Consider the following 22752-nt stretch of genomic DNA (forward strand, 5'->3'; position numbering starts at 1 on the left):
GTTAAGCTAAGCAGTGTTCAAAATATGGTCTTCCTGTTGCTTTTGTACTGAAGAAGTTAATCTACAATTTTCTATCTGTGAATTCAGTGAAATTTTGTGTTCAACTCATTCATAATTAAAGAGGTGCAGCAACCGTGCTGAATACCTTTATGTTCCTTCTATAACATTTTAGATCATTTTAATGAGTTTAACCTTTCCCCTTGATCTGTAATTTAAAGTGATCAGTGTTTATAATTAAGGAGGCTGAAGAGGTAGATTATTGTTTTTTTGCTTTCACTCTTAACACTGAAGGGGCGGTGGGGTAGTCAAGTGGTTAAGGTGTTGGCCGAAGACCCGGGTTCGATTCCACACATGGGCACAATGTGTGAAGCCCATTTCTGGTGCCCGTCACCATGATATTGCTGGAATATTGCTAAAAGCTGCGTAAAACCTCACTCACTCATCCAACAATGTGTGTAGTGGTTAGCATGCTGGCCTCTCACGCCAGTCAACTGACTGACTGACTGACTCACTTAACACTGAAGGCCTGTGTTCAAATCCCCACATGGCCACAATATAGGAATCCCATTTCTGGTGTCGCCCTTAATGGAAGATTTCCAAAAGCTTTAAAAAAGTTAACTGGTGTTCTCAGGTCCTTAAGGTTACGCTCACAGCATTTTGATCTAGATTCCTTTGTCTGTAATTTTAGCATAAGCAGTGTTAAACATTAAGAGGATTAAGGGTTCCTCTTTGTGGCACCTATAATATTTTTATTTACAGGTCCTCCAATATGTAACTTCCAGCATGAGCAAGATGAGGGTTGTGACGAGGGCTAGTAGACCTTTGTGCCTAATTTGAAACTCTTGAGAAAAGTTATTTATCTCGATCCCTACCCTTCAACTTTCAATAACTGCAGACGTATGTCAGATATTTGGAATCCTCTGGCCAGGATTTTCTCAGATTGTTGCTGTTGTTGTAAAAAAACAATTCCCAGTTCAAATTGTGAAAAATGTAATTTTGTTTTGCTAGTTTTATTTGAATAGCACTTATGTCAGGAACCGATAAACTGAAAATGGCTTGCTTGCTTGAACTGGGAATTGTTCTGGACAGTCACAACTCCTTCAATGAAATTAATCATATAATGTTGTTAATTTATGAAAGTAATGTCTTTGAATCATGCCTAAGACCCCAAGGTATGTGTGAACATATTTCTTGCATCCTAAGTTAGCCCACTAAACCTACCACTAACCCTTAATGAGGAGAATGGGCAGTAGGGTACACCCTAGTGGTTAAAGCGTTCACTCATCATGCCTAAGACCCCCACATGGGTACAATGTGTGAAGCCCATTTCTTGCATCCCCTGTCGTGATATTGCTGGAATATTGCTAAAAGCGATGTAAAATGATACTCACTCACTCACTCACTCACCTTAATGAGGATCCTGTGTATGCTCCTCAGATAAAGGGGAAAGTGTGAGGCATGGTTTCTTTGAACAGATTACCAAGCATTGAGACAAGTGCAGTGTTAAAAGCTCCCATAAAACTTGAGTGTCTGATACATTTTTTATCATGTAAGTTGTTTATTCTGTTTTCTTCGCATGTTTAAAGATGGACAATGTGCAGCTTCATAGTGTCTTTTGGTGTAGCAGTAGCTCTCAGGATATTTACCCCTGAAAAGAACAAGGGTCGTTCTATCTTTTAAAATACTGCTTTTCTGATACCTGGGCCCTGTTTCACAAAGCTCTTGTAATCCTAAGATCTCGTAACTTTTCTTGTAGCATTCATACCTCCTATACTGTAACCTTGGAGGTACGAATGCTATGAGAAAAGTTACAAGATCTTAGGCTTATGAGAGCTTTGTGAAATGGGTTACAGGCCCTCACTTTCACTTGGGCCATTTTCACTTTGAACATTAGTTTGTGGGGACAGATATTGTCAGTTTGTCAACAAAGTAACACAGAAGCATAATAGAAAAGATGTTGATTTGAAACTATGATGAAACTACCGGTACTAGTTTTTGTGAGCATGCTTGTCCTGAGATAGGATGTAATGTTCTTGAGTCCTAAGAAATTCTGGAGCGATGATCATGTGATCTTGTTATGTGAGAGCGTTGAGAAATTTTATGACTAATAGTAGGAATGCATCGATCATTATCTTCTTTGTAATAATCATCTTTGTTTTGATGGAGAATTGAACACAACTGGTGATTCCTGTTATAATATTATCCTCACTCACTCACTCACTCACTCGATCACTCACTCAATCACTCACTCACTCACTCACTCACTCACTCACTCACTCACTCACTCACTCACTCACTCACTCACTCACTCACTCACTCACTCACTCACTCACTCACTCAGACAGTCTGACCTGTAACTCTACCATATATCCTGTAATTCTACCAGCTAAGCTATGTCTGGAGTTCTAACTGTACATGATACAGAAACAGGAAGTGATGTTACGATCGGAGTCAAGGAAACTTTACAAGTATTACTGAAGCGTAGTGAAACTGTTTCAACTGCTGGACTGCTGTTCAAAAGTTCACCCTGGACTAAGGAAGTACACAGTCCACGTGCACTTTCAGTCTGCAGTCTGTTACTTTACTCTTAGTTTAGTCAAATTCTGTCTAGTAAAGTCATCTCATGATTGAGATCCAGGTTAGAATTGGTCGGCAGTAACTCGTGCCTGTCGTAAGAGGCGACTAACAGGATCGAGTGATCAGACTCGCTGACCTGGCTGACACATGTCATGGTATCCCAATTGCGTAGATTGATGCTCATGATGTTGTTCACTCCATTGTCGGGTCCAGACAATTATTTACAGACTGCCGCCATATAGCTGGAATACTGTTGAGTGTGATGTTAATCAACCAACCAACCGACCATCCATCTAGTAATTGTCCAAGTTAGGTCACTAAGATCTACTGAAAATAATGTTAAATACCAAGTTTGAAGACTCTTGGCACTAACTGAAACTGGTTGACGTTAATTCAGTTCTTTTGGGATGAGTAGTTTGTTTATGAAACAGCTCAAAAGGTCCCTACCAAACTTGGTCTAAATAATCTAATAATGAATCTAATAATTTTATCAGGTGTGGATGAATGTAATAACTGCCTCATGAGCACTAGTTGGAGAAATTGGTATATGATGACATGCATCAACCAAGTCCTATAGCCTGGTCACCCAGTGCCCTTTGTCCCCTCATATGACAGGCATGGGTGGCTGAAGAACAGTTCTAACCCAATTCTTCATGGTTGGGGTGGGAAGTGTGGGTAGCCTTGTGGTTAAAGTGTTAAGCTCGTCATGCCGAAGACCGGGTTGATTCCCCACATGGGTACAATGTGTGAAGCCCATTGCTGGTGTCCCCGTCGTGATATTGCTGGAATATTGCTAAAAGCTTCTGTGTTGACAAACTGACAATATCTATCCCCACAAACTAATGTTCAAAGTGAAAATGGCCCAAGTGAAAGTGAGGGCCTGTACCCCATTTCACAAAGCTCGTGAAGCCTAAGATCTAAGTAACTATTCTCACAGCATACATACGTCCTATACTGTAACCTTGGAGGTACGAATGCTATGAGAAAAGTTACAAGATCTTAGGCTTATGAGAGCTTTGTGAAATGGGTTACAGGCCCTCACTTTCACTTGGGCCATTTTCACTTTGAACATTAGTTTGTGGGGACAGATATTGTCAGTTTGTCAACAATAGTAACACAGAAGCATAATAGAAAAGATGTTGATTTGAAACTGTGATGAAACTACCGGTACTAGTTTTTGTGAGCATGGTTGTCCTGAGATAGGATGTAATGTTCTTGAGTCCTAAGAAATTCTGAAGCTTTCAGTGTGTGATGCTGGATGATCATGTGATCTTGTTATGTGAGAGCGTTGAGAAATTTTATGACTAATAGTAGGAATGCATCGATCATTATCTTCTTTGTAATAATCATCTTTGTTTTGATGGAGAACACTCACTCACTCACTCACTCACTCACTCACTCACTCACTCACTCACTCACTCACTCACTCACTCACTCACTCACTCACTCACTCACTCACTCACTCACTCACTCACTCACTCACTCACTCACTCACTCACTCACTCACTCACTCACTCACTCACTCAGTCTGTCCTGTAACTCTACCATATATCCTGTAATTCTACCAGCTAAGCTATGTCTGGAGTTCTAACTGTACATGATACAGAAACAAGGAAGTGATGTTACGATCGGAGTCAGGAAACTGGCTGGCAGTTTACATGTATTACTGAAGCGTAATGAAACTGTTTCAACTGCTGGACTGCTTTTCAAAAGTTCACCCTGGACTAAGGAAGTACACAGTCCACGTGCACTTTCAGTCTGCAGTCTGTTACTTTACTCTTAGTTTAGTAAAATTCTGTCTAGTAAGGTCATGTAATGATTGAGATCCAGGTTAGAATTGGTCGGCAGTAACTAATAGGATCGGGTGATCGGACTCGCTGACCTGGTTGACACATGTCATGGTATCCCAATTGCGTAGATTGATGCTCATGCTGTTGTTCACTCCATTGTCTGGTCCAGACAATTATTTACAGACTGCCGCCATATAGCTGGAATACTGTTGAGTGTGATGTTAATCAACCAACCAACCGACCATCCATCTAGTAATTGTCCAAGTTAGGTCACTAAGATCTACTGAAAATAATGTTAAATACCAAGTTTGAAGACTCTTGGCACTAACTGAAACTGGTTGACGTTAATTCAGTTCTTTTGGGATGAGTAGTTTGTTTATGAAACAGCTCAAAAGGTCCCTACCAAACTTGGTCTAAATAATCTAATAATGAATCTAATAATTTTATCAGGTGTGGATGAATGTAATAACTGCCTCGTGAGCACTAGTTGGAGAAATTGGTATATGATGACATGCATCAAGTCCTATAGCCTGGTCACCCAGTGCCCTTTGTCCCCTCATATGACAGGCATGGGCGGCTGAAGAAGAGTCCTAACCCAATTCTTCATGGTTGGGGTGGGGGCCGTGGGGTAGCCTTGTGGTTAAAGCGTTCGCTTGTCATGCCGAAGACCCGGGTTCGATTCCCCACATGGGTACAATGTGTGAAGCCCATTTCTGGTGTCCCCCGTTGTGATATTGCTGGAATATTGCTAAAAGCAGCGTTAAAATCATACTTACTCACTCACTCACTCACTCATGGTTGGGGTGAACGAACACTAACATTACATGATAGTCATATGCAGGTGACAGCTACTCCATATGTATTCCAATTATTTGATTTCATTGATTGGATGCTGACAATCAATGGTAGGTGTTAAGGGGAACTATACACTAGGAGATAATAGCATGGTATATCATCAATATTGAACTCAATTGCGTGTGGTATTCTATAATGCATGGATGGTAGTAGATGCTAATTATGGTATGTCAGTCATGGTATGTCAAGTCCTTAAGCAGATTTTCTGTCACTATTTCTCAGGTGGCGGGGTAGCCTAGTGGTTAAAGCGTTCACTCGTGACGCCGAAGTCCTGGGTTCGATTCCCCCAGATAGGTACAATGTGTGAAGCCCATTTCTGATGTCCCCAGCGGTGATATTGCTGAAATATTGCTAAAACGATATTAAACTAAACTCACTCACTCATTCTGTCACTATTTCTAAATTTACTGTCTTTATTTCCTTTCACAGATCTGATAAACCAGATCAAAATATGTTGAACATGTTGGTTATGAATGTATCATCCTGTAATGGATAGTTTTTCTTGGATGTAATGGCTTTTCGTTAGTACAGTTTAAGGATAAATATGAAAGTAAAACATCAGATTTTGATTTAGATATAGTATGACTATTGTCTATTGGCTGTCAAGTCATAATGGACTGTTTGGAGGGTCGATATAAATTACTTGGATTAAGTTGGATATCATTATCATAATGATAGTCCAAGGTAAAACCAGCATCTAAAAAAGACGTACACGAGGCATTTTAGAAGTCTTAGCCACATTGGAGATATAATTGTAAAGCAATCTAGCAAGAAAGATAGATTTATCAGTTCAATCCATGTGCTTGTTGATCTCTGTGGATTCAAATCTTTTCCCAAAGTTAAAACACTTGGATTTGCATGGTTTAATTTGTTGCTGTGTTGACTGCATTTCACAAACTGATGACACTGTAAAGTGGCATGTTTAACTCCAGACAATTGTGACACCTTATACACTAAATTAACTTTCTTGTGTAAAATCAAGGCAGTTACTGTTGCTGTGAAACACAATCACTCTCAAAGCTATTTTACTGCTGCGATAAACTACATTGAAAAATAATGTAGCCACAATTGTCTTTTTATGTATATCATGTTCGTGGTAGCTAAACAACATCTTGTAAACAAGCTTTAGTTGGAACTATATCCTTCTTTAGAAAAATCACTGAGATTGTGACATAATGTATTCTTGCACCCTTTCAAAGAAACCTAGTGGTGGTTGGGTACAAATTGTGAGAGAAGTTTTTAAAAAACAGAATTTAAGAGTGACATTATTTGATGAAAAGGTTTTGATAAATGTCCTTTTGATGGTAAACATGGTAAACATGAGTTAACATAACGTATGTGAAAACTCTCACAGCAGTTATTACTGATTCATGGCTCTATCCATTGAGTATTTACCGACAGATTAACGAGGCGGTGGGGTAGCCTAGTGGTTAAAGCGTTCGCTCGTCACGCTGAAGAACCGGGTTTGATTTCCCACATGGCTCCCATATCTGGCGTCTCCCATCGTAATATTGATGAAATTTTGCTAAAAATGGCATAAAACCAACAGATTATCACTCACATAGCATTGAACAGTTATCTTTATGTGTCCAATGTACTTTAACTCCATAAAGTCCATTGTGTTTTATATTCTTTAGACAGTAAAAGATTATTTAAATGATTATTCCAACTTGGTGATTTCTGTTTTGCATCTGTTTATGTGTTGGTCCAGATTCGTGGAATGTACGTGTCACAGCAGGTCAATCAATGAGTGAATGAGTTAAAGTTTAATGTCAGCCTTGGTTTAAGCCATATGGTGACAAGATATTACTATACGGAAGATGTGGCCGCTGTAGTGTATTCCTCCCTGCTGTGAAATACATGCATAAGGCGTTGTATTTTGATCAATAAATACCAGCCTGTAGAAACGCTTGGAAATATTTTGTAGGTTATACCACACAGATGTTATCAATGATTTTTATGTGTATTTTTGTAAAATCTAAACTAAATAGGAAATGGTGATATCAGGGTTTTAGGTGATGAGCAAATGTGTGTCCAGTATGCACAAATGTAGAGAATGGATGCAGATTTATTTTTTTGTACTGAAAACACATCTATGACTTTGCTAATTGTTTGGGTGTTTCTTTCAGAGCAGTTACGTGCATCATTTCATCCACCTGTCCATATGATCAATGATTCATTCCAGACTTTAAAGATTTATCAAAACATACAGTTTTCCACACCTTTACTGACCGCCTCCGAGGTGTAGTGGTTAGAGCGTCCGCCTGGAGTGCGGAAAGTCGCGGGTTGATCCCCGACCGCGTCATACCAAAAGTCGTTAAAATATGGTACTTGTTGGTCCCTGCCTGGCGCTCGGCATTAATGGGTACAACAAGGACCGGTCGGCTCGGAGTCAGTATAATGTGTTTGAGTGGGGTATTCATGCTTCACTGCGGCATGGTATCTCAGTGGGCTAGCACTATAAAACCAGCTTCAGTCTGGGCTAGTACAAGCAGCCGCACATACACATACACACGCATGCACGTCTTCATATGAGCGAAATATTCTCAAGCATGACGTTAAACCCAATTTCACCACCACCACCACCACACCTTTACTTCACAGGACCCTCATAGTGCCTGCAAGGACCCCCTTAAAAGAATAATTGGGGGTCCCGGGACCGCCATGTTTGTGAGTCTAGGTGAAACCCTGTGATATATTTTGTGTTTTATGCAAGTATGGAGATTGTCAGTTCCGTGATATTCTGTGGGAAAGGTTTGAGTGTGAGCCTGTAGGGAATGTAGATGAAGCTGTGATACAGGATTTAATGGCAGATTGTTTGTGAAACATTAACCAGGGTTTAACACATCGGTGAATCCCCAGCTGAAATACCTGTCTCAAGGCAGTGAGGTAATTGAGGTCCTTCATGGCAGTGGTATTTGTCCCACACAGTAGAATGATATCACGTGATCGTCGCTAAGGATAAGGGAGATCACTGATAGTCACGCTGTAAAGTTAGACATTAGACATAGTTAGTCGTTTCATGTGTCTCTACATTGATGTGGGTCAGGAGGGTGCGAGGTATTATAGGTATATCACATTATCGAGGGCGGTGGGGTAGCCTAGTGGTTAAAGCGTTGGCTCGTCACGCCGAAGACCTGGGTTCGAATCCCCACATGGGTACAATGTGTGAAGCCCATTTCTGGTGTCCCCTGCCGTAATGTTGCTGGAATATTGCTAAAATTGGCGTAAAACCAAACTCAGTCAGTCAGTCTAATATGAGACCAAATATTCGGTAATGTTTTAATAATGGCTACACAAGAAATTGTCATAAATTATGTATCTCAAATGTGTAGATTGATACTCATCCTGTTGATCACTCGATTGTCTGGTCCAGACTGGGTTATTTACAGACCGCCACCATATAGCTGGAATATCGCTGAGTGCCATGTGAACATACCAACCAACAAGCCAACTGTGTATCACAATAGACATTGTATTATGTACAAAGCATTGTTATGTGTATCATGGCAGGGAATAGTTGCAGCTTGACATGCATGATAGAAATGTTATTCAGGTTCAAAGAATATTTTTTGAAATATTTACACCTCCATTGTGTAGGGGTTAGAGCATCCACCAGAGAGTGGAAGGTCATGAGTTTGATCCCTGGCCGCGTCATACCAAACGACCGTATAATATGGTACTTGTTGGTCCCTGCCTGGCACTCGGCATTAATGGGTAAAACAAAGACCGGTCGGCTCGGAGTCAGTATAATGTGTCTGAGTGGGGTATTCATGCTTCACTGCAGCATGGTATCTCAGTGGGCTACCACTATAAAACCAGCTTAAGTCTGGGCTAGTACAAGCAGCTGCACATACACATACACACGCATGCACGTCGTCATATGAGCGAAATATTCTCAAGCACGACGTTAAACCCAATTTCACCTCACCTCCTTTAGCTTGATATTTTTTTTTCTTGCGTCACACTTGTGTGACCCTTGTGTATGTTGACAAGAGTTGTCTCCCCTGGTGTTTTATCCATCAACACAGGAGTGCTATCAAGGTGTTCTGGGGAAATGTCAAAAATGTCAAGGCTGATGTGTCTGCATTGATGTGCATAGTCAGCGGGAATGCGGGTTTCTCATGATAATGACTCCTCTGTTGACAATGTATTGCATTCTTTGCCCAGCAATGTTTGACTGGACAAAGAAGCTTAACATTTAAACAGTCACTATTTGAACTCAAGATAACCTGATCTTTACAGTGATGACATTTTAAGTCCATATGGTCTTATAAGTGGAAAATTTCTACTATTACCATCTATATAATATCTTTGCTTTTATGCTTGCTTTTCTTTTTAATCTCATCTTATAGAAGGGTATTGAAACAAAATGGGAACCATGTACATGTTATATATGAAGATGAAGATGGCCTGTAAATTGTTAATGGAACTTGACATCAACATGAATATGCTATGGTGCCGTCCCAGTGCCGACCTTTACGCTACTCGACCTGAAGGTCGAGTTGGGGGTCGAGTTGGTCGAGTTTCGGAATGAGTCAGGTCGAGTCAGATCGAATCAGGTCTACCAAGTTTTTGAACATTTTTTGACATGTCAAAAAGTTTCTCCGACTTCCTTCTTGACCTGCGGTCCGAGGTGGGGTCGAGACCAGGTCGAGAAAAGGCCGAGCTGTTCCTTTAGTTGCCAATGCGCCCTTGTAACAAACTGGGAAAACGCACAGATAAATGATGACAGTTTCTTAAACAAGTTTTATATTTTTTGTGACAGAAAGTATGCAATTTGTTTCTAGAGTTGGTCTGTTGTTTTAATTGCACTCTGCGTTGATGTGCTTCTGTTATGTCTATTTGTTTTTGTGTTAGATTGCAATTCATCGGTATCATTTTGTCTCAAACGGACTGTAGCTTGGTGTTTATCTAAGGGAGATACGAAAAATGGAACATATCCAAGTTTTGTAGTAGCATAACTTGTGTTATTCTGAAGTGGGCCCTTCACGGTACTAAGCAATAAGGGATGTATTGCTTTTTTTGTTTGTTTTGTTTTACACAAGATATGTTTCAGCTTCGTCAGTTACAATGACTTTTGTTATTATTATTCCTAGATATTAACCATAAAGTATTCATGAATATATATTTGTATTTATTACTTTATGAGGTGAGGTGAGGTGAAATTGGGTTTTAACGTCGTGCTTGAGAATATTTCGCTCATATGACGACGTGCATGCGTGTGTATGTGTATGTGCGGCTGCTTGTACTAGCCCAGACTTAAGCTGGTTTTATAGTTCTAGCCCACTGAGATACCATGCTGCAGTGAAGCATGAATACCCCACTCAGACACATTATACTGACTCTGAGCCGACCAGTCCTTGTTGTACCCATTAATGCCGAGCGCCAGGCAGGGACCAACAAGTACCATATTTTAACGTCTTTTGGTATGACGCGGTCGGGGATCGAACCCACGACCTTCCGCTCTCCAGGAGGACGCTCTAACCACTACACCACGGAGGCGGTTCATTACTTTATGAAATCTTTGAAGGGCATTTATAAGTGGAATGCATAAGAAAAGCCAGATTTATGGATGTTAACTTCTTTATTGTGAATATCACGATGTTTCGGGGTGTATGCTTGCGCCTTCATGAGTAATGTGTTAACCTGATGAAGGAGTAAGGATACACTCCGAAACGTCATGCTATTCACAATAGAGAAGTCGACATCCATAAATCTGGCTTTTCTCGTTACTTTATATTCATAAAACATGTATTCGTCTCATAGTGGCCGCACAAGACAGGACCCAAGAGATTAGAAACATCTTGAACACTCCAATACTATCATTACCCAGTGTGAATGATAACATCTGAGTAAACACCGATTGAGAAAGTATTGTCTGGAGCCCATAATTGTTATTTACTCACTGCAATTGGTAAGGTGTATTTTCTGTTCTCACAAGCCCTGACTCGGTGTGGTGTAAGAGCAGAATAACTACACCTGACAGGTGAAATAAGAATAATGATTGATCTTCACTCACTAGGTAGAATTGTCCTTGACATTGCAGTATAGCTCTTGGAAAGATTTGCTTGACACTGGATAGTGATTTTTCATCATTTATTTGTATTTTCGAAAATGAGCACATGGTTCTCATAACATCATCAAAATTTGGTTCTGATATTCAGCTGGTCCTATTGAGAAACACAACATACCCATATCTTCAATATGTACATTTTAATATTCAGCAGGTGCTATTGAGAAACACAACATACCCATATTTTCAATATGTACATTTTAATATTCAGCAGGTGCTATTGAGAAACACAACGTACCCATATTTTCAATATGTATATTTCAATATTCAGCAGGTGCTATTGTCGCGAAACACAACATAGCCACACATTCAGTATGTACATTATATTTCAGAAAGCTGCATCTGTTGAGTAACAGATGTGGCCAATAAGAGTACACATTTCCAGATTGATAATTTGATATTTGTTGAGTTCAGAATGTTATGTCCATTTGTTATGTTGCCACTTGCTCATGTTGCATGCCCATGCTTAATGTACATAGTTTATTGTGCAATACATGGAAGACGTGTAATGTTTCATCCATGTATTATCATGATACACTTGTACCAATATCTTGTTGACATGAATGTATTCACACATGATGAATACGTTCGGTTAATTAATACTTCAGTATGAGTTATTACTGAGGCCAACTCCTGTTTCCTGCTATAATATTTCAATAAAACATCCTTGAAATTTTATTTTCTAAACTAGGGTTAAGACAAGGTTCACTTGACCTTCAAGCTCTATTGTGAATACTATTATTACTGTCAGTTCAGATATACTTGCCCCAGAGATGAATATTCCTTCCTTATAAGTTTAGAGATATTATCTGTATCATCTATTGAATGAGCGAGTGAGTTTAGTTTTATGCCGCACTCAGCAATATTCCAGCTATATGACGGCGGTCTGTAAAGAATCAAGTCTGGACCAGACAATCCAGTGATCAACAGCATGAGCATCGATCTGCACAATTGGGACACAATGACATGTGTCAACCAAGCCAGCGAGCCTGATCACCCGGTCCCGTTAGTCGCCTCTTATGACAAGCATGGCTTACTGAAGGTTCATTCTAACCCAGGCCTTTACGGGTTTATCTATTGAAAGAAATTTGCAGTAGTTATGAGTTTCTCATATAACCTGTAATGTATGAGTTTGCTAGAGGGAGCATGGATCTTTGGGTGTTTGGCTCAGTGCTGGAAGGTCAGGATGCAGGTGTATACATGATGGTATTGAAATATTCTCACGGAAATCGAAACTGGGTTATAGAACTTAGTAGAGGGACCTTCAGTAGGTGTAAGCGTAGTTCTCCCACCAAGACTAAAGATATGGCCTTCCCTTCAACAATGGGGACCCCTAGTCAAAAATACAATCATCATGCAGGTTTTTCCAGCCATGGTCCATAAGTTTGAAACCAGACCATCAATTTCATGACATGCTCTAGGTGCAGCATGTGTTACTGGTAGACTATTCAAGTCAGTCTAGTTGTGCAGTAGGGCTGCAACGAATACACTATGTGGTGAATATGATACGTATCATGAATTTTGGGTAACGAATACGAATGATTATTCAAGAATATAATATTGTAGTTAAGTGATTGATGCACTTTATGGAACGTCCATGTTGACAGTTTTGATTTGTCATAGCAATAACCAGTGATCTCATGACACTCAAATTTGGTATGTACATGTAATAGTTATAGTCGACAGTACCATGTGCAGTCTTGGCAAACTAACATGACTTGCACTACTGCAATGCTAGTACATGTTCCATTCTTGCATATCTCACTTTGGAAAGGACATAAGGGTTCAAGTAAAACATGCTGCCTTAAAAAAATCTTAAATATTCGTTAATATTCGGTTCTGGTGACCACAAATAACGAATTGAATTCATGAAGGGCTACGGTTCGATTCAGCGAATATGCGAGTGAATCGTTACTGCCTTATTGTGCAGTGGAGTAAATTATAAATGACAGCATTTTAGTTCCGTCAGTTGATATTAAGTCAGTTTAGCTTGCTTGATTGTGACCTTTAGTCTGTCAGAACTATGTCCAATCTTGTGTTTTTCACTTATCTGTCCTCCAACAACATGAGATGCTGTGACTGAATTACTATTATAAGGGGTTTAGTGAGAGTGGGTGGCCCAGGAAACAAAGGCAGTACTGTTTGGCTGTTCAGGGATGCAAACTCTAAGTGTGTCAGAAACTTTGGATCAAGGTCCCATTCCCTGTTTGTCGTGATAATGTTTGTAAAATGGCTGAGTTCTGGATTACTTGTGGGCTTTCCTGTAGTGAAAAACTGATCACCATAGTACATGTTACCATGGCAAAGATGAAATAATGTTCACGTCAACTCTCTTAATCACAACATTGGCATTAAACTCTATCTGACAAATATTGATGTTAATCACAAATAAATCCCTAACATGTATGATAATGTTGAATGAGTAAAATGTGACATTTCATTATAGTCTGAATGTATATAATTTGTGTCAGTGAGACGCTTGTTTCTTCTGGTCTTATATATCAACAAAGGGAGGTGCAGTCAACATCGCCGTTGTTTGTCACGTACCAGTAACTTTAACATACTTTCTCCTCAACAGAGCTAGTGTTGTAACGATACAGCAGTACAGTACAGTACTGTACTGTACAATACAGCTCGCAATACAATACAGTACAACACAATACAATACAATACAATACAACTTCTGTATTGTAGTACATCCGATTTATTACATTACAAGTTATGCTGATGTAAAACAAGTGAAAAATAACAAACTGTTCAAGATACAGCATATGCAGATTCTCTAGTGAGTGAGTGAGTTTAGTTTCACGTCGCACTCAGTAATATTCCAGCTATATGGGGATGGTCTGTAAATAATCGAGTCTGGACCAGACCATCCAGTGATCAACAGCATGAGCATCGATCTGCGCAATTGGGAACCAATGACATGTGTCAACCAAGTCAGCGAGCCTGAGCACCCGATCCCGTTAGTCACCTCTTATGACAAGCATGGGTTACTGAAGGTTCATTCTTACCCGGACCTTTACTGGTCTGTTTCAAATGAAGTATGAGTGAGCGAAGCATTATTTAAAATGACTGTCCAGTGGAGCTAATAGGTAACAACATACTGTGTATTGAGATTTCAAGTACAGCCTGAAAGTTGAAATACCTCAATTTTATGGAATTAAATTCAACAAAAATATGTTGGTCAAAACTTCTGTACTTTTGAAATGCATGGATATAAATGCTTCGATATAAGGTGTAGGCAGTACGTTTGATATAAACTTGCATATAATTATTGTATGAGCTTAACATGAGTCTTGCAGAAAGTACGTAAATAAACTGAGACTTGATAGTGAACAGTTGTAATGGAGTGACATTTGATATATATTGGATAACACTCCCTGTATACATAGATAGATGTTTCTAATGTAACAAATGTTACATTTGACCACTTTCTAATTGAATAATATCTTAGCTGTTTTGAGTTTCTAATAAATGGACTACCTGTATAAATAGATGTTTCTTATATACCAAATGTTACATTTGACCACTTTCTGCATTTTGCGTTCCTATTGTGTGATGTCTGTTTTGAGTTTCTAATGAGTTGACCTATGGTTGTGATTTCCAGGTCTTGAGCAGAGGTTCTACAAGACAGATCCCAACTGTGTGGAGGCAGGGAAGCCCCTTCCTGAGTTTGACCTGTACATCTCTACAGTGCTGCCTCTTGAAAACAAGGGGATCCGGTAAGTAGTGACACCCCTGTTTGTTATAGTTTATCTACATCTGCACAGTCCTATTAGAAATCCTGGTTAGATTTGCTGGTTGTGAAAGGCGACTGGGTGAATTGAGTGGTCTGGCTTAGCGTCTATTAGCTACAGTGGGGTAGCCAAGTGGTTAGAGCATTCACTTGTGCAGTAGGCCTGGATTCGAATCCCAACATTGGTACAATGTGTGAGGCCAATTTCTGGTGTCTCCGGCCGTGATATTGCTGGAATATTCTGTTTGACAGTTGTAGGGAAGAATGAATTCCTGTGCATATTGGTGTATAACCAGACAATGCATCAAATGGTTCACAATTCTAAAAGCATAATCTGTGGAAGGCCAGTCCTTAATTTTACAAAGGGTGTCTGTATGGTGAGATTTCCGACCAGATCGATAGGCTGGGGTAGGTCACCCATTCTCTTGAATCTTCCAGTGTCTGGTTGAAGAAGAATAAATCAGCAACAATTATCATAGGTTCTTTTGAAGTCCTTTAGAAGTAATACTAGCTGATGGAACATAACACATTACAGTTAGAGTAGTACAATGGTTTTCTGTTGATCCACAGGCCAGATGAGCATATTGAGGTCAATGCCAACCTGCCAGAGAATCCTTTGAGCATCTGGAGAGAATCCTAACTACAGTATACATGGTCTGCATCTTGATGTGACTGATCTCAACTACAGCATACATGCTTTTGAGCATCTGGAGGTAAGGCTGCCCATCTTAAACTAGCTGCATGCCCATCTTAAACTACAGTATACATGCTTTTGAGCATCTGGAGGTAAGGCTGCGACCATCTTAAACTACAGTATACATGCTTTTGAGCATCTGGAGGTAAGGCTGCGACCATCTTAAACTACCGTATACATGCTTTTGAGCATCTGGAGGTAAGGCTGCGACCATCTTAAACTACAGTATACATGCTTTTGAGCATCTGGAGGTAATCTTAAACTACGTATACAGGTGAGGTGCGACCATCTTAAACTACCGTATACATGCTTTTGAGCATCTGGAGGTAAAGGCTGCGACCATCTTAAACTACCTTTTGATACATGCTTTTGAGCATCTGGAGGTAAGGTAAGGGTGCGACCATCTGCTACCATCTTAAACTACAGTATACATGCTTTTGAGCATCTGGAGGTAAGGGTGCTGCGACCATCTTAAACTACCGTATACATGCTTTTGAGCATCTGGAGGTAAGGGTGCGACCATCTTAAACTACCGTATACATGCTTTTGAGCATCTGGAGGTAAGGGTGCGACCATCTTAAACTACCGTATACATGCTTTTGAGCATCTGGAGGTAAGGGTGCGACCATCTTAAACCATCACCTTCTGTATGGATGTGCTTAAACTTTAACTTTGAGCATCTGGAAAGGCAAGTGACCATCCTTGTGTACATTTGAATATATCCATCTTTATACATGCTTTTGCATCTGGAGGGGTGCAACCAAAGATGTGCACTTTAACAGAATTAAAAGTTTAATATCCTTTTGTATTTGAATATATCCTTTTATGTTTTCCAGGGTTTAAAAGATAGACAGAACTTATCTGGCACCCCAGAACTTGGGCTGAAGAATGCCATTACACATCGGGAGAATGTGGATGACTATGGCCATCTTGTGTATGAGGCTTTACAGAAGGTAGGCTACATAGATGCTGACTCATTTCGCCCCATGAAACATACAGCCTACATGGTGCTGTACAGTGCATACTGTAATGTGATACACGCTGTGGCTGCAAGTAACTGATGGTTTTCAGGACCGTGAAGATCCGGGTTAGAATTGATCTTCATCAACCAATGCTTGTCGTTAGAGGCGACTAACTGGATCAGGTGGTCAGGCTCGCTGACTTGCTTGACACATCATCGTATCCCAATTGACTAACGGGATCAGGTGGTCAGGGTCACTGACTTGGTTGACGCATCATCGTATCCCAATCGACTAACGGGATCAGGTGGTCAGGGTCACTGACTTGGTTGACGCATCATCGTATCCCAATCGACTAACGGGATCGGGTGGTCAGGCTCGCTGACTTGCTTGACACATCATCGTATCCCAATCGACTAACGGGATCAGGTGGTCAGGCTCACTGACTTGGTTGACGCATCATCGTATCCCAATCGACTAACGGGATCAGGTGGTCAGGGTCGCTGACTTGCTTGACACATCATCGTATCCCAATCGACTAACGGGATCAGGTGGTCAGGCTCACTGACTTGGTTGACGCATCATCGTATCCCAATCGACTAACGGGATCAGGTGGTCAGGCTCGCTGACTTGCTTGACACATCATCGTATCCCAATTGCGTAGGTTGATGCTCATGCTCATGTTGATCACTAGATTGTCTGGTCCAGATTCTATTATTTACAGACGGCCACCACACAGATGGAATATTGCTAGATGCAGGGTTAAACTACAAACAAAAAAAGATAAATAGATTAATCAGTTAATTGATCAATCCCGCTTACTTCAGTGATTATGCAATATTCATAAACGGTTCAACATCAAATTAAACTTTAGAAAGTATGTTTCATATTATTATGGTAGTTATATCAAGATATACACACCTGATGCAGTTTCCAGACTTCGAAACCTGCAGTGTAAACAACAGATTCATGTGTGTGTCTAAACAGGAAGTATCCTCGATCGTCTTGATCATGGTATTACTTGGTGCCTGTACATTTCCACAGTGTTATGATTGTGTCCCGTTATTGCCCACATGAGTTTTGTGGTGGAATTCATGATTACAATCGGTTATTGAGCTCGGATTATTGATCTGCATATTGTAAGCAGTAAACAGCACTCTTCAATGATAAGATACAATTCTAGATTGACTGAAAAGTTTACCTCACATGACAAATCTTTGGTGGGGATTCTGGGTTAGAAGGTTGTCCGGATGGCTGACTTGTCAACTTACCCTGATGGCTTGGAGCATTGTTCAGAATATCAATCACTGGATTGTCTGGTCACCATTTGATTATTTACTGGCCACCATTTGACTATTAACTGGCCACCATTTGACTATTTACTGCCCACCACCATTTGACTATTAACTGGCCACCATTTGACTATTTACTGGCCACCATTTGACTATTTACTGGCCACCATTTGATTATTTACTGGCCACCATTTGACTATTTACTGGCCACCATTTGACTATTAACTGGCCACCATTTGACTATTTACTGGCCACCATTTGACTATTTACTGGCCACCATTTGACTATTTACTGGCCACCACCATTTGACTATTAACTGGCCACCATTTGACTATTTACTGGCCACCATTTGACTATTTACTGGCCACCATTTGATTATTTACTGGCTGCCATTTGACTATTTACTGGCCACCATTTGACTAATAACTGGCCACCATTTGACTATTTACTGGCCACCATTTGACTATTTACTGGCCACCATTTGACTATTTGACTATTTACTGGCCACCATTTGACTATTTACTGGCCACCATTTCACAAGTAACTGGCCACCATCTTATAGCTTTATTGTTGCTGAGTGAGGTGTCAAACAGCAAAGAAACAAGCAAAGAAACTTCTCTGAACCATCACATAGAAAAGATAATGTTTCAATTCTTGTGTTCATTAGATGTTCTCAGTGCTGTTCTTCATGAGATGTTCTTGATGCTGTTGTTCAACACATGTTTTCAATGTTGTTCAACAAATGTTCTCATTTCTGTTGTTAATGAAATGTATTCAATACTGTTGTTCATCAAATGTTCTCAATGCTGTTGTTTGTTGTGTCCACAGAATAAAACATCATGGGTTTTATACAACATGGCTGCCTTCTACTGGCGCATCAAGGGAGATCCATATCATTCCATTGAATGTGTCCGCAGAGCTCTCCATTACTCCCCCAGGTAAGAACTACATTTTTACCTGTCAGTGTGTTCAAAATACAATCATTTATACTTTATGGACAAGAATTTGAATAACACTGACAACTGGAAATTGGTGTGTCATCATGCCTCAGTCATGACAGACCAACTGCAGTAACTTACAAATGGGATGCTCTTTTACTATGTCTGACCCGAGTATTCATGATAAATGTGTGATATGATAGTGATGGTTTCCATTTTCCGTGTTCATACTTTTTTGCCTTGTCTGAACCCAGGCTTTGTACAAGTGGCTAAAGTCCTGGGCCTAGATTTTCGAAGCTCTCTTAGAGCTAAGATAGTAGTAAGTGCCATATGTTAACATTAACTTACGACTATCTTAGCGCTAAGAGAGCTTTGAAAATCTAGGCCCTGGGCTGCTGTCGAATCATAGCAAGTTGCTGTTGGTATTTTCCTGGCATGTTATGGATATTATCAGTTTGTGAGGCATGGTTGTATTTTAACCTTGACTAATAACTTTCAGCCAGTACTTTCCACGAAAGTAGAAACATGATGGAATGATCTGTTTCAGATCACAGAAAGATGTAGCTCTCATAAGCCTGGCCAACGTGTTGCACCGGGCCCGGTATTCCAACGAAGCAGCCATCATTGTACATGCAGCCCTGGACGTATCTAAGGAACTCAATGTCAATCATTTTACTCTGGGAAATATCTATGCGGTAAGAACTTCTATTGAAAATGAAAATGTAATTTGGCTCAGATTTACAGTATCAGAACTTTTGGATTAATTTGTCTTCTTATTGGTTCAGTGATTGATTGATGTGATTGATTGATTGGTTGATTGATGTGATTGGTTGGTTGATTGATTGATTGATTGATGTGATTGGTTGGGTGATTGGTTGGTTGGATTGATTGGATTTGGTTGATTGATGTGATTGATTGATGTGGTTGGTTGGTTGATTGATGTGTTGATTGATTGGTTGATTGATGTGGATTGATTGTTGGTTGTGATTGATTGATTGATTGATTGATTGATTGATTGATTGATTGATGATTGATTGATTGGTTGGTTGATGTGATTGATTGGTTGATTGATGTGATTGATTGGTTTTGTTGATGATTGATTGATTGATGTGATTGATTGGTTGGTTGATGTGATTGATTGTTGGTTGGATTGATTGATTGGTTGATTGATGTGATTTGATTGATTGATGATTGATTGATTGGTTGATTGATGTGATTTGATTGATTGTGATTGGTTGGTTGATTGAGGTTGATTGATGTGATTGGTTGGTTGATTGATTGATTGATGTGATTGATTGGTTGGTTGATGTGGTTGATTGATGTGATTGATTGATTGATGTGATTGGTTGGTTGATTGATGTGATTGTTGTGATTGATTGATGTGATTGATTGGTTGGTTGATGTGATTGGTTGGTTGATTGATTGATTGGTTGATTTGATTGATGTGATTGATTGCGGGTGGAAACGTTCACAGATCAGGACACCTAGTGTGCTTCCTAATGCCATTCATATCTGCCAAGTGTCTTGCATTTTGACATGGTACAAATTTGATGCAAAATATTTGTTCTGCCGTAATTTGGTACAAATTAACACACTTCACAAGGACTAAATATTTAAAGGAGCTGGTGGAGAGAGGGTTTTTTAATCTTGCACAATCGGCTAAGAACTTGTCATGTTATGGACTGGTAAGATGTCAGCTCTTTGTAATCTGTCTGGCCAATCGAGACTGTTCACTTGTGTCCTCAAAGTTGCTTTAGTCAAAAAACTATCAACTGTATTCTGGATCCACATTGACCTGTAGATGGTTTATATTGGAGGGCTGTGATGTCCCAAACAGAAATTGTAAACTAAATATTCATTTGGGAAAGGTGACTATGCACTTAATAGTTGAGACTGGACAGAGGTATAATATTAATGAGTTGGATGGATGGATGGTGGAATAAAAATATTTTAAAGATTAAACTTAGTTCATATTCTAGTCATGCTGATTAAACATACAGTCTAAGTCCAGGCTGTTCATTTCCTGTTTGGAATGGTAGGTCAGCTTAGTGGTTGAAGTGTTTGCTTGTCACGTCGAAGGCCTGTCTTCGGTTCCCCACACGGGTACAATGTGTGAAGCCCATTTCTTGTGTCCCCCGCCGTGATATTGCTGGAATATTGCTAAAAGCGGCATAAAACTAAACTCACTCAGTCATTTCCTATTTACTCACTTATACCCAGCAGGAAATGGGTACCTGGTAGGATTAGACAGTAACGTGTGTGTTTGTGCTTGAGATAATTCACCACCATGTGTGTGACAACAGTATGAGTGAGTGAGTTTAGTTTTACTCCGCTTTAAGCAATATTCCAGCATTATCACGACGGGGGACACCAGAAATGGGCTTCACACATTGTACCCCTGTGGGGAATTGAACCCCGCCTTTGGCGTGACAAGCAACCGCTTTAACCACTAGGCTACCCCACCTCCCGACAACGATAGGATGGTGGCTGGATGAGGATGTGGCCGATCTCGGTGTGTGTTTGTGTGTGAGATATTTGAAAACCGTGTGAGTGACCGTGATGTGATGGTGGCTGGCTGAGGATGTGGCTGATCATCGTGTGTGTTTGTGCATATTAATCACGTCCAGACAGGACTGTCACATGAGCAGGAAGTGCACTTGATCCACACTGACAAACACACCCATGCTGTAGTGATCCTGTTACAACATACAGGGCTGGGCTTTGATTGACTTTGAAAAATATGTCACCAGTTGGATTCAGTTAACCCGGGTCATCAGAAATCTATCTTGACTTGCTCTGAGGCTTTTCTGGGAAAACTCAAGCATAAAATATAATTCTATTTTGGACAGCAGGTGCAACTTGTTTTTGTCTGGTGCAGCAAGGTTATTACCTAAGATTGCACCACCTGTGTGTTTGAGAGAATATTCCTGTGTGTTTGAGAGACTATTCCTGTGTGTTTGAGAGAATATTCCTGTGTGTTTGAGAGACTATTCCTGTGTGTTTGAGAGACTATTCCTGTGTGTTTGAGAGACTATTCCTGTGTGTTTGAGAGACTATTCCTGTGTGTTTGAGAGAATATTCCTGTGTTAAGAGACTATTCCTGTGTGTGAGAGAATATTCCTGTGTGTGAGAGAATATTCCTGTGTATGAGAGAATATTCCTGTGTGTTTGAGAGAATATTCCTGTGTGTTTGAGAGACTATTCCTGTGTGTTTGAGAGACTATTCCTGTGTATGAGAGACTATTCCTGTGTGTTTGAGAGAATATTCCTGTGTGTTTGAGAGACTATTCCTGTGTTTATGAGAGAATATTCCTGTGTGTTTGAGAGACTATTCCTGTGTGTATGAGAGAATATTCCTGTGTGTTTGAGAGACTATTCCTGTGTGTATGAGAGAATATTCCTGTGTGTTTGAGAGACTATTCCTGTGTGTATGAGAGAATATTCCTGTATGTATGAGAGAATATTCCTGTGTGTTTGAGAGACTATTCCTGTGTGTATGAGAGAATATTCCTGTGTGTTTGAGAGACTATTCCTGTGTGTATGAGAGAATATTCCTGTGTGTTTGAGAGACTATTCCTGTGTGTTTGAGAGACTATTCCTGTGTGTATGAGAGAATATTCCTGTGTGTTTGAGAGACTATTCCTGTGTGTGTGAGAGAATATTCCTGTGTGTTTGAGAGAATATTCCGGTGTGTGAGAGAATATTCTTGTGTATGAGAGACTATTCCTGTGTATGAGAGACTATTCCTGTGTATGAGAGAATATTCCTGCATGTGAGAGACTATTCCTGTGTATGAGAGTAAACAAGATTGATGAACAACAAAATGACATCA

The 22752-nt window shown here is 40.0% G+C and overlaps 1 protein-coding gene across 1 annotated transcript in view; it reads left to right on the forward strand.

The window, feature by feature from the left end:
* LOC124268683 (tetratricopeptide repeat protein 17-like) overlaps positions 1-22752 on the forward strand; it is an 85066-nt gene that overhangs the window by 15748 nt on the left and 46566 nt on the right. The window contains 6 exon segments of the mRNA XM_046703674.1: positions 14909-15023; positions 15608-15656; positions 15658-15750; positions 16568-16684; positions 18811-18920; positions 19468-19615. Of these exon segments, the coding sequence (XP_046559630.1) occupies positions 14909-15023; positions 15608-15656; positions 15658-15750; positions 16568-16684; positions 18811-18920; positions 19468-19615 (632 nt within the window).

Source organism: Haliotis rubra, unplaced genomic scaffold, assembly GCF_003918875.1.
Source record: "Haliotis rubra isolate DU_JTF1 unplaced genomic scaffold, ASM391887v1 Scf14, whole genome shotgun sequence".
Lineage (NCBI taxonomy): Eukaryota > Metazoa > Mollusca > Gastropoda > Lepetellida > Haliotidae > Haliotis > Haliotis rubra.